General features: G+C 32.8%; 1 protein-coding gene across 1 annotated transcript; it reads right to left on the reverse strand.

Moving 5' to 3' along the window:
* Positions 1–973: 973 nt before the first annotated feature.
* On the reverse strand, positions 974–2465 carry LOC146994887 (E3 SUMO-protein ligase ZBED1-like). Its single transcript, XM_085826090.1, has 2 exons — positions 1585–2465; positions 974–1502 (listed from the first exon to the last, which is right to left on the reverse strand). The coding sequence occupies exons 1-2, from the start codon at positions 2463–2465 to the stop codon at positions 974–976; spliced, it is 1410 nt and encodes a 469-aa protein (XP_085682216.1).
* Between the last annotated feature and the right edge of the window lie 11654 nt (positions 2466–14119).

Raw genomic sequence — 14119 nt, forward strand, 5'->3', positions numbered from 1 at the left:
CCTAAAAAGTACAGCAACAAATTTTTTAATAGAATGCTATATTATTTTACACACTGTAAATTTAGAAATAATTATATATAATGTTTAAAATATATAAAGAACATACATGACAGGCAATGTATTCATAGATTGGTTGTTATATAAAATAGTTAATGTGCATGTTACCTTGCTTATTTTAAATTTTATAAAATTATTTTAAAAAATCTTTCGCGGAGCCGGATTGATAGTCCTGAAAAAACATGCAATGAACATTTTTGTTTTGTTTTATTTTTTGAGATACAACACCGTAAACAACATACACTAATTTATTTACAAATGCATTTCTTTCTTTTGATCTCCAGAATTTTATTACACATTTCACATGAGTATTCTACAGATTTTTTATTCACTTCGGTATCTTTTCTGAGAATAAAATCTAGAAAATTATTACAGAAAATTATACATTATTAAGTCATTTATTTCTAAATAAAAATGATAATATCAACTCAGATACATAAAGAGGCATTTGAGTGAGAGACGAATGAAAACCAACCCCTTAACTTGTTGATATAAAAAACTGCTCATCAAAAGTAGTCTCCGGCAGTGTCTTATTCTGACTGGGTCAGTTTCTTCAATTACCGGTTGGTTTTAGCAAACTTTGTACATATAAATATTACATATTATACATATTTTACACATTTCTGTATTTTGAGCTATTCTTGTTTTGTTATTCTTATTCAGATCCCTTTTTATGTTGGCCTATTGATAAATCAATGATTATGATTATAATATGATATGTAAAGCATTATGTTTGTTCAGGTCGATCATAACAATTCCTAACATTGTTTTAAATGACATTCGATTCGACAACATTAGGAAAATTATATATGGACATTAAAAATTAAAAAAACTATGAAACATTTTATGCACATTTTAAAAAACTTACAAAAATAATTAAATTAAGCATTACAGAAAGAACAATTTCATATTATTTTTAGCGAAGTAATCTTTTGTTCATGTTTAAAAATAAAACTTTTTCCATTCGTTTTGGTTGAATGGAACAACGTTTTTCACTTTGTATTTGCCCCGATTTCGAAAACGTTCTTTCGGATGGCCCCGAGGTAGCCATGATCGATAAATATTTCTCTGCTAAAATTGAAAGTTCGGGGTAGAGTAATGCCCGCGCCTGCCACCATTTTAATGGGCACTCATTCCTAGAAAGAATGCGTTCCTCAAAATATTGCCTCATAGTTGAGTTTGAGACGGAGTTTGATGTCACTCTTGCATCAAAGTCTTTCCATATTGAGTCCTCGTTAGTGTCAGTGAATATTGCTGGCGTGACTTTATTTGATTGCACTGTCTGCTGTTTGTCAACATTAAAATATTTTTCAAGTTCAGTTTTCAGCAGAGTTTTAGCACACTCATAATTTGATTCATCAGCTAGTCTGAATGCCAACTTCTTAAACCGCGGGTCTAATAGTACTGCTTTAGATAATATTGGGTTTCTATAACAATTTTTGAACCTGTATTTGAATTCTGTTATTATTTTATAAGATAGATTTTTTTCCAATTTCTGTATTAATATTTAAATTTAAATTTTCAAACATGCTAATTACACTTTCAGTCGCAGCTAAGACCATTGAAACAGTAACCTTATTTTCAGACGACGTTTCTACGGTTAGCTGCTTAAATGGTCTTAAAATTTTAATTACATCTGGAAGAGCCTGCCAGTCACTTTCTGACAGATTTGCAACTGGATTGTGTAGGAGTCCAAGGGCCGCTTCTAGAGGCTCCTGAAGGATACACATTCTTTCTAGCATATCCAGGGTGCTGTTCCATCTGGTCACTATGTCCATTTTTAATTTAAGAGGCTTTTCGCCAGGCCTCAGCTGCTTTTGCACCTCAGCAAATTTTTTCGTTGCCAACGGACTTCTGTGAAAATGCTCCACGATGGTTTTTATTTTTTTTATGAGGCAATCTAGTTCAGCGCCCTGAAGTCCCGCACGCACAATTAAATTAAGCGTATGCGCGACACAAGGCAAATGTTCAAAATTGGCCAACCGTATGGCTGCTTTCATATTTGCTGCATTGTCTGTTACGCAGACAAATATTTTATTTTGTAAATTCCAATGGGACAGCAAGTTACATAATTGCTTCTTTATATATTCGGCTGTATGTCGCTCATGACATTCAAAACAGCCCAATAGTGCATACTTCAGCTCCCAATTTAATATATAATGGGCAGTAACGGCCTGATGTGAAGTCGCTGCTCGCGAAGTCCAAGCATCGGTCGTAATTGATACAAAGTTTGCACTCTGCAATTCTTCTTTTAATCTGCTTTGGGCTTCAAGGTACTGAGCGTCCAGGAAGGTATTACTAAATATGTACCTTGAAGGTAATTTGTAACCAGGTTCTAAATAATTAATTAGCTCTTTAAAACCAGTATCTTCAACGACAGAAAAAGGCTGTAGGTCTTTGACTATCATATTAAAAATTAAGTCATTTATTTTTTTTTTCCCGTACTACACTTACGGGGCGTTTAAGGAAAGTACTCAGCGTCGTTTGTTTTAAATTTGTTTGAGATATCAGTTCTATTGAATGATTAATATGTTCAGTACTTGCTGCTGATGTTGATGACACAGGAACTTCTTGAATTATTGTATCCGACATGGAGCATAGAATGACGTTTTCGTAAGTTGACCTGTGTTTTTTTATGAGGTGTTTTTTTTAAATTTGCTGTTGAGCCACCTTTTACTGAATATAGCGAGTGGCAAATATCACATTTTGCCTTCTCATCGGTAGCCTGTGTAAAAAACCTCCATAGCCGACTTCTCTTCCTATCCATTATAGATTGCACTGTAACATAAAATAATAAAAGCTCGTTAAAAATGTTAGTGAAAATAAGCATCAAATATAAATAATAAATGCAGTCTATATAAGTTGAAATCAGTAAAATCTCATTCGGTCAGTCTTAAAATAAATTACTTATATTTGCATAATGAAACTCAGAATCGTAAGAAGTGAACGTGCGCCAAGCTATATATTGGCTAGAGACTGAAGGTCGTAAGATCGATCCTCAATTTGACTACCTGTATCTTGTATAGGCCTTACACCTACCTTGTACTTGAGCCAACGGTCTCCATCACTCAATATTTTCTCTTTCAGATACTGTATTAAATTATGTTCCTATTATTATTGCTAAAATAGGTAAGCCTGATGATATTTAGGCCTGATAACGAGTCTATGTAAGTTATTTTTTAACACTTCGATTTGAAATGTCTGTGAAGATTATTAATTTAATCTTCGTTATACTTAAGCAAAATTTTTTTGAATAGTATTATTATTTATATTTTTAATTACGATTGTATATACTTTCTAACATCCCTTCAGGAAGCTATTAAAATTTTATTCAAAAATAGTCTATCTGATAATTACTGTTTAACTTAAATTAAAATCTTAAAATCTAGAATATTTCCTTACGTTGGTACCGATATTTAATGACAACAGTATTACACTTAAGGAAATACATCTTATTGGCTGGTACTGCGTGAGTCAGTAATGAAAATATGAATAAGCATCTAATTTCTTCCATGTAATCTTTAAAGTAATTTTTAAGAGCAATAATATTACTAAACTAATCTTAATTTTCATTTTACACAATAGTTTTGGTTCTAGACACAACACAATAAAAACTTTAACATATAACGTAACAAATTACTTTTATATGCCATCAGAAATTCATAAACCCTAATTTTTATTGATTACACACGATATTGATCCTTAAGCGTTTGTTTATATTTTACTTTCCTTTCAGCCATCATAAACTTCTCATTAGTTCAAAAACCGCTCTATTTTCCTTGACCATAAAATTTTCGTTACCTTGAGAAAACATATAATGACGTTTTCATTAACTACGCACAGTTCAGGACAATAAACAAAGGCCCCATTCAGATTCCACTCACTGATAAGGAGAGTTCCCCCCCCCCCGCAGTGCAAAACCCATCTAGGTAAGAAAGGAAGGAACTCTGCACTACAAGTGAAGCACTGCTCCGAGGCTTCTTTCTCCAGATCGGGGGGGGGGGGTGTTTACATTCAGAAGCTTCCTTGACAGCGCTTTGATAGTATTTCGACACACGAAAGTTCCATACAAATCAAAAAACGGAACACTTTCGCATAAAATAAACATTCATTGTGTGATGGATAATAGCAATTTGTACAGTTTAATGACATTTACGCAAAAATCACATCTTGGTTATTTTTCGATAACTAACAACAGCGATTTTGATTATAAATTTGTTTTATAAAATTGTAAGCTGTTGAAGTACAAAAATATAGATTTTAGCAAAAATGTTCTTCTTAAAGAATGTGTGTGTGCGATTATGGCAAAGCCTCGAGGGCTATCTGCCTAAGGGAAGGGATGCCTTCGTGGAGGACTTTCTAAGGAAAACTGGCTCGTATACACGTTACGCATGGGGAAAACCACGAAAACACCCATGCAGCCAGCCCATTCGCGGGATTCGAGCCTCGGACCGAACTACCACTTTTCAGCGACTTTACCGCTCGGCCGCTGGTGGGCTATAATTAAATGTAAAGTACATATATATATATATATAATAAAATAAAAGCCAAGTAAGGCGAAAATAAAAACCGCAATCGTTGGTTGCAGTCAGGACTTATTTTTTAAAATTAGAAGTGTTGGAGCTCTATGGAAGGCCATCAGTAAAGATGAATAAATAAATAAATAAAATAACTATTACAATAATAAAATAATTAGCAACTAGAATATTAAATTATTATTATTATAATTCAATAAAAATTTAAAGACAAATAAAAATTTAAAAACAAATAAAAATTTAAAGACAAATAAAAATTTAAAGACAAATAAAAATTTAAAGACAAAGAAAATTTAATTAATTTTTAAATTAATGATGAATAACTAAGTAATGAAATAAAATACCAGACATCGTCTTGTTTGGGGGCTGTAGCTGAAATTGCAATTTAAGAACTAAGCCGAGCATTAGCTAAATTTAGGCTTTTGATCAGCATATAATGTACTGTTTACCACAGTATGAATAAAAATTTGGTTATGTAGCCCATTCTTCTAAAACGATGTTTCGTCGCTGCCTTCCACCACCAATTCCCTTTTGTTTTCGGTTTGGGTTTATTTGGTTACGGCAAAGCATACTAGGGCTATTGCCTATGGAGAGGGATGCCTTCGTGGAGGACTTTTTAAAGGAAACTGGCTCATATGCAAATTACACATGCGGAAAACCACGAAAACGCCCGTGCAGCCAGCCGCTAACCGGAAATTGAACCCTGGACCGAACTATTTGTGTTCAGCGGCTTTACCGGCAAAAGGTGTGTATCTGAATATAATTAGATTTTTAAAAGATAGGGCCCATTTTATTAGTTTCACATATTTCTAAAGCAATTGAACCATAGTATCGCTGTTTTGAAAGAAAGTAAAATTGTGACAAATGTATAATGAACATTAATATACATGCTTTATTAGAAGTAGTCAGCCTTTTTAAACGTGACCGTCTATGCTTTTAGAATGATTTGGGAGCTCTGCATTTGCTCTGCCATCTTAAAAAAGCGATGTTCAATTATCAAAGTATGTTTACGTTCTCAAGAAATACGGGTCTCTTTCAGAAAGCGACCTCTTAGAAGTCGTCAATAAATGATAGAGTATAATTATTTTCTAATAGATAATAGAATTAATTTATTTTAACGTCAATTTAAAAATGGCTGCTTGTACTAAGAATTAAGAGCAATAAGACTCTAATTTTTCTTTCGCAATTAGCTGTTATGCTAGCTGAATTGTTTTCTGTATAATCTTTATTGTGTACAATTGAAATATTTAGTTACGCATTCAACAAATAAACAACAAATGTAAGACAAATCATTTAAAAAATTAAATTTTGAAACATTAATAATAATTTTTCTGTTATACATAATATTATTAATGAATGATGAATTTATATTATATTATATATAAATCAAACTTTAAACTCCTATTCCTTTATAATAAATTGAAGAAAAGGAAGTGAATTAATTTTTAAAAACAAGACGAAAATTTAAAAAAAAAAAAAAAAAAAAAAAATTTTGTCGTATACCTAGAATCTAAAAATAACGAATACTGAATTTATCGGCTCATATAATAATAAATGCGTATTCATATTGTAACAGAAATTTTGTTAGAAGTCTAGCATATGTATAGTTATTTGTAATCTTTTAAAACTGTCGTAACATGATGCATATTTATCATTATCGTGAACCAAAACAGTATGCTTTACATCCTTACAAATATGCGTGATAGATTTTAATATTTATTTCTGCATATACTTAAGTTTCCCAGAGACATGAAAGCAAGTTAAGCAAATTTTTGTTGCATTAAGCAGACTTAAGTCTTAAGTTCTCTGTTAGCTAGTGTAAAATAATTTCGGATTTTATGAGCCTTCCAGAATTATTAGCAAAATAATGGAAATGTCTTTACAAAGTGTTTTGTAAGCAAACAGCAAATGTACACTGAGTAGTGATCAACTGATATATTTCTTAAATGATTTGGTTTAGTTGATTATGACAAAACACACTGGCACTATATGCCTAAAAGGAAAAATGCCTTCGTAGAGAACTTTCTAAGGAAAGCCGGCTCGTATGGTTCGTGGTAAGCTGGCTTGTAAGCAGGTACGTGGAAAAAACCACGAAAACGCCCATGAAGCCAGCCCTTTCGCCTGAGATCGAACTCAGGTCGGAAATGCCAGTGTTCAGCGATTTTACCGCTCGAACGCTGGTGGGCCATTTCTTAAATGAATGAAGCTATACTCATAATATTATGAAATAACACCGATTGAAATATTTAGTGCTTCACTATTATCTCTAATAAAGTAACATAAAAATTTTCCTACCTTTTCTAAATTTCTTTTACGTTCTTTATTAATTCGTACTTAACCTATACATGTGCAAATGTGTTTATCGATCATATTGTTAAGTGTAAAAAGCAATTTGACATTTATCATATAGCATTCCTTGTCTCAACAAAGAGTTTTTGGAAAGGGGGTAAATCGGGGAAAATTCACATTTTCGTCATTAGCGGTTCTGATGAAAGAAATGGGGGGAAGCAGCGACCAAAACAACGAATAACGGACAAATAACAAAATCTAATCTTTAATGCAGTCTCCCAGTTTCTGTATTGTATTTGGGAAAGTTTTATGGTCATTATGAAAAGTGAATATTTGATATGGATACCACGACTTCCTTCTACGACTATTTAAATTATGCTTATTTTTGCTGCACTTCATTTAAACTTATTTCCTCGAATTATTCTAACTTAATTAAGCGATACCCGAAGGCAAGTTACAAATGACATCAAAGATTGCAAATTTTGAAATTAAATTTCTCGGCCAATCTTTGTCCTACGGAACTCAAACTTCTTGTATTTTTATTTTTTCATAATGAGTATAAACTTTGGCAGATATAAATATAGGAACCAGAAGACAACATTAAAATTTAGATTTCATAATTTGTCCAAAATTAATTCTTTTTAAAATTTGACATTGACAAAATATGAATATTTTTGTCATTTAACATACTTCTGCATTTTTGTTGCACCGTATTTAAACTTGCTTCCTCGAGTTATTCTAATTAATTCACCAGACCCTCAAGGCAAGCTGAAAATTACATCAAAAACTGCAAATTTTTAAATAAAATATGCCGATCAATTTTTGTCGTATGGAAGTCAAACATCTTTTTTTTTTTTTTTTTTTTTTTTTTTTTTTGTCATAACGAGTATAAAATTTTCCCAAATATAAGTATATGAATAGGGAGACAGCATTAAAAGATAGATTTCGTTATCTGCTCAGAATTTATTTTATTTTAATTTGACATTGCAAATCATGAATATGGGCAAGGGGGCATCTGTCACCGGGTTCAGAATCAAAGGGGCGCCAAACTGATGTTATAGAATTAAATGTTTTCCATCCTTGCAAGCAGAAGGGGGCGCGAAATCTTCAGTTGTCCCTGGGCGCTGAAAACCCTAGCTACGACTCTGTGTGTGTGTGTGTACGTTTGGTATTATTGATTGCAATAAAAAAAAGGAGTTGCACGTCTAGATGTTATAATAATCCTATATACAAAATTTCAACGTTCTACGACTAATAGTTTCTAAGTTATGCATACATGAATACGTACGTACAGACGTCATGAAAAAAATTCTTTTTCAATTCATCTAACAACCATTTTGGAAGAAAGAATCTTTATTACGTTCGTACGTACACATGTCACACACACACACACCAAAAAAAAAATCATTTAAATGAATTCGGGAGTGGTCAAAGTGGACTTCCGTGCGGCAAAAATTGACCATGTTATTTAATTTCAAGATTTGGAGCTTTTGATGTCATTTTTAACTTGCCTTGTGAGATCAGTTATTATATTAAATTAATTCACTGAAAAACGTTTAAATGAAGTGCAGCAAAAAATGTGTGCAATTTAAAAGGCTCTACAAGGATGCCGTGTGTGGTGTTTACATCAGATCTTTGTTAGTTAGTAACAGATTAGATATGACAGAATAATATCTTGGGGGTTTTCGAATGAAAAGTGAAACAATGCAAAATTAATGTTTCGAGACTAACAGCATTTTTGGGCTAATATTTTTCCCCAAACTTGCAAGATATGAATCACATTAGAATCATCACTTTAGTCTCTTTCATAAGAAACTATCATCACTTATCAGTTTCCTCCTCAAAATTCAATAATGTTTGCTGTCCCAATTTAATATAATTCCAATAAAGTTTTTAAAACATAAAATAAAAGTCTAGAACTATGAAATAAACTATGAAATGTTTCTAAACATCGAAATAAAAATGTCAAGTGAGCAAGGGTATTTGAGAATGAAAATAAAACATGTGGATAATGCAAAATCAACATGAAAAAATATTATTTATTAGTATTATTATCTAATGAATAGAAAGAAAGTTTCAGAAAGTATATATCATAATAGAATACTATGATCTCAATTATCCTCACCCACCCTGTTAAATTCAGAAGAGGAAAAGATCTGTTATATCACGCTTTTGGCTTCAAGGTTTATCCTCAGTGTTGTGGATTCCTCCACAAGAAAGGCCGACAAAGGAAGGGCTTGAGCTGGAGACGCCAGTAAAAATTAAACCATTAAATTGGGAATAAAAGATCCTTTTTCTCTTCTGAGTATGTTATAGAGAGTAAGTTTTCTCTTTCCTTAATGAGAAATGAACCACGGGGTTCTTCCTCAGGGGTAGGAGCGCTTTGAAAAAAAGCTTTCTATGTATGAAATTGTCGGAAAGCCTTTCGTCCTAAGAGGAGGTAAACGGATACGACGGCTTTGTTAAAGAAAAAAGAAAAAAAAGATTTAGCACTGTCTTCAGTTATTGTTTAATCGGACCTTGGACGATAGAACCTTGCTCTGTCTCGATATTACATTGCTCTAAGAGCAAACAGAAGAATAGACAAACCTATTATTGATTAGTATTACCATCTAATGAATGAAAAGAAAGTAAAAATCTCACAGACAACAAACAGTACGTATCACTAGAGTACTATGATCCTAATTATCCTCACCTACCCTGATATGTCGCGAATTTGGCTTCAAGGTTTTTTTTTCTGAGCGGGAGCGCCAGTAAGAATTAAACAATTAGATTGCGAATAAAAGAAAAATATCCCTTTTCTCTTCTGAGTATTTCAACAGAGAGTAACTTTGCTCCTCCGTTAATGAGAAGTTGACCATAGGGTTGTTCTTGGGGGCAGGAGTACTTTGAAAAAAGCTTCTTATGTGTAAAATTGTCAAATAGCCTCTCGTCGTAAGAGGAGGTAAACGGATACGGCAACCTTGTTAAAAAAAAAAAAAAAAAAAAAAAAAAAAACTTGATCTAACGTTGGCGTCAGTTATTGTTTAATCGGATCTTACTCTGTCTCCATATTACATTACTCTAACAGCAAACAGAAGAATAGACAAACCTATTATTTTCAAAGAGACATTTTGTCAGAACGGGAATCACTGAGAATTTCCCACGGCAAACGAAAAGAGGAAAATTTTAGCCCCTCGCTTTTAGGACACTGTGAAGATTTGCACGACGCCTAATTTTAATTTCTGCGTGGTTATAATTGGCCTAGAGTAGATTGTGATAAACTGGAATTCGCCAATTAAATTCAAGTGAGGCGTGGTGTGTCAGAAGATGACTTTTAATTAATAATTAGGTCGGGAGTTAAATAGGGAAAAATTTCGTCGAAAAGAGTTTTTAGTCTGAGTTTTTCTTTCTTTCTTTTTTTTTTTTTTTTTTTTTTTTTTTTTCTTCCTGTATTTGGTTTGGAGACTTGAAAATGAAATGTCGCTTTACCTTGAAAAGTGAGGAAAATAGGAAGATTTTGGGAAAATGATGCCTGTCCTTTTGCTTGGGCCTTGAGTTAGAAAATTGAAAAAATCGCAAGAAATATAGTTTTTAAAGATGGTGAAATGGGCTTCTCTTCCTTTTTGCTTTACGAAATGAGTTTTGGACTGGTAAAGTTTCCTGTCCGAATGATTACAGATGGTTTGCAGATATTCAATAAATGACTTAAGGAGAGATGACTTAGATTAGACTGATTCATAGAGGCTCCTGTTTTATCATGTCATGTTTTATAGACTTTGAGATGGATTGTACTTGTTTATAGACTTTTAAGTCAAGACGGAGAGAAAAAGATTGTGAAGGAGAGTTCCAGCTGAAAATCGACTGAGCGATAAAAGTTCCTGACCGCGGTGAACCAGCCTTACAATTAAAGACTGACTGTATGAGTCGATGATTATATAGGACTTAATATAAAAATTCATCCATAGCCTGACTCTTAGTGTATTACCTTTCAGAGCTGAGAAATTTGATTTTATTGATTGTGTGGGAACAAAGTCTGAAAAGGTATGTACAATTTTTCCTCTTACTTTTAGTGATCTATATATAAACTATTATTGATATTTTAATATGTATTAAAGAGTTAAATCCGAGATTAAGGAAATGTTTCTATTCCTATATTTATTGTGATCTTAAGGTGTTAATATGTTATTTAGGACTCTATACATAAAAATGAATAATTTATAACTAGGATATGTGGCTATTTAAGAATATGTTTTCTGTCCACTACAACACAATAACGTATTGTTAATTGTATATTATTTATCAAAGTGTTGTAATGTTGCGGTTATGCTAACTTTCAATGTTCCCGTAAGGAACTGTAAATTGTGGTGTGCGGAAAAAATGTCACCCGGAAAAAAGGGAAACGGAAAGAATGTCCCTGGAAAATAAGGAACGGAAAAAATGTCACTCGGAAAATAAGGAACGGAAAAACAGGAACTCTAAAATCTCGCCAAATAATGTCGCCGATTGGAGATGGGGAAACCTGCCAAACGGGCAGGGTTATAGCGGGCTCTCTTGAGGGAGGTTTTAAAGGTAAGACGTTGAGCTGGCTGCAGCTGAGCAAGGTCATTTCGATAGCAGGTTTTTCCAACTTGCCTGCGGGAAAATCGTATGTTCTCCCCCGTGGTTTGCTTCACCGGTTTCTTTAAAGAAACCGACCCACCTCACCCGGAAGGAAAGAATTCACGGGGAGCAAATGTTTCTCCTCTGTTAAATAATGATTGCCGGTCTTTAAACTAAATTTCATCCATCCCTAACTGGAAGCTAACAGCTTGTTCACATTAAAGTGTTGATAAATGATGAATTGTCAGTAAAGACGGCACACGAAAGCTGCTAAACAGAACTATTGGCGTAGTATAGTTTGTTATTTTTTATTACGGTTTAAAGAATCTAGCAATAATTAATATTATGCATTCCGTTATTATTTAATCTATCCGTAATATGAAATATAATTTTCTAAACACTAACGGTTTATCATCAGTTAATTTATAAAACAACAGATATTTTATAGTGTCATTTTTTTCCCCCACTTTAACGGTTTATCATTAGGTGTAAGAGACTTTGATCCTGGAGGACCATTCTTTTCGTGTTAGAGTCCTGCATTATATTCGAAGAAATTAAATAATGAAAAATGTGCATAAATATATGCATATTTCTCGCATTGTGATAAAACAACGGTACATAGAGCCATCGAATTTTGAATGACGTAATCCTCCTGCGAATATGGGCATCTGGAAGCCCAAATTTGAAATTTCTTTTATTATCTATTTCATATTTTGTAAAACTTTAACGAATTTTTGATTAACAAACTCAACGATTTAAAAGCGAGGAATGGCAACACTATACGAAAAAAAAATTATCTCCAGCGCGCGGAACTGTGTATCGGAAATTCTTCTAAAGATATGCTTTTTTAAAATTCTTTTGCAACATTGCTATTTAAATGAATTTTATGGTTTAAGTGCAAAGAACATGATATTTAATAAATAAAGGTAGCACACAAAACGTTAAAAAAAATGCCCTCTTTGGACGTAGTTTAAAACCTGAAACCTTTGAGATTTTTTGTTTGTTATAAAGTTTTTTTTTTTTTTTTTTTTTTAAATATGAATGATGGTCCCTCACCCGACTTCGACTTGACCAGAAGCAGTTGTCACTTTATTATGCAGTCACCTAATAGGTGGGCCACCTTTGACTTCTATGAAGGGACGGACCATTAGAACTATGCATTCCCCTGGATTCGAACCCAAGACGCTAGGTATCGAAGTTGGCTCCCCTAACCACTACACCGTCTGAGCGGCATTTATCATTGGTTAGTTTATAGAATATTATATTCTATACTAATTAATATAGTTATTTTAAAATAATTAGCTAAACCGGCTTGGCTAGTTCCCCCCCCCCGCCAAATACTTACTTATTCGAGGAAATAACTTAATTATACGCTTTAACGGTAACATATATTTTACGCTACATTTATTTTATATTAAAATTTTTCCTATATATAAATAGATACGGCCATACACGCAATCGAATCGGCTTAATGTACTTTCATTTATAGAATAATGCACTTACGAATGTGAACAGTGAACTTTCTTCTGGTGATTATCTTCCTATCATGATCAGTATTTCTGAGAACTTGGACATCGGTGCTGAGAGCTATTTCTCTAATTCGCAAAAGCCCAAAATCTTATGAACCTGTGGTCATCTTAGAAAGGGTTTACTGTACTTTCTGTCTCTAACTGTGGCAATTTATTGGTATGAAAAAATTTCTTATAGTAGAATATAATCCATTCATGCAAGCCCTGTTATAAGAATAATTTAATAAAGAAGCAAAATTATCATTTTATTCAAAATTGCATTTTTCGAGCGAGGTAGTAAAGAGTTCTGACTTTCTTATCGGTTAAATGTTGCTATTTCTGACTTTTAACTTGCTAATCTAACATTTCTTTATTTTTTAAGCCCAAAGGGGCGTTAGACCCAAAGAGCTATTAGTCTCAAAACGACATTTTGCGTTGATTCACTTTTCAAACTGTTGCTACAAAATATTATTGCCATGCATTATATTTAAAGAAACTAAATAATGAAGATTCTGCATGAATGCATGAATGTTTCCGCATTTTCAAACAACAGTACCTAGAGCCATCCAATTTTGAATAACGCAGTACTCCAACCAAACATGAGCACTTGAAATTCCGAATTTGGAATTTGTTTTATTAGCTATTCCCAATTTTGCAACACATTAACGAATTTTTTAATTAACAAACTCATCGATTTAAAAGCGTGCAACGGGAACACTGTACGAAAAAAGAAATGTATCTCCAGCGCCCGAAACTGTGTATTGGAAATTCTTAAATTTTGCGCTTTTTAAATATTTTGTGATATTGTTGTGGAATTGAATTTTATGGTAAAGTGCGAAGAACATTATATTTAATAAATAAAGGTACCACACAAAACGTTAAAAAAAATCCTTTTGGGCGCAATATGAAATGTGAAAGCTTTCAAATTTTTCTTTAAATAATGAAAAATCTGCATAAATGTATGTATATTTCTCGCATTGTGATAAAACAACGGTACATAGAGCCATCGAATTTTGAATGACGTAATCCTCCTACGAATATGGGCATGTGGAAGACCAAATTTGAAATTTGGAATTTGATTTATTATCGATTTTATATTTTGCAAAACTTTAACGAATTTTTGAGTAACAAACTCAGCGATTTAAAAGG

This window comes from Stegodyphus dumicola, chromosome 10 (assembly GCF_044657685.1).
Source record: "Stegodyphus dumicola isolate Sdum_Otavi_A_Nest chromosome 10, ASM4465768v1".
Classification (NCBI taxonomy): domain Eukaryota; kingdom Metazoa; phylum Arthropoda; class Arachnida; order Araneae; family Eresidae; genus Stegodyphus; species Stegodyphus dumicola.

Coding starts and splice junctions, on each gene's coding strand:
- LOC146994887 (XM_085826090.1), bottom strand. CDS start 2,465: ATGATAGTCAAAGACCTACAGCCTTTTTCTGTCGTTGAAGATACTGGT. Junction 1,503..1,584: donor ACTGAAAGTGTAATTAGCAT/GTTTGAAAATTT, acceptor ATTCAAATACAG/GTTCAAAAATTGTTATAGAA.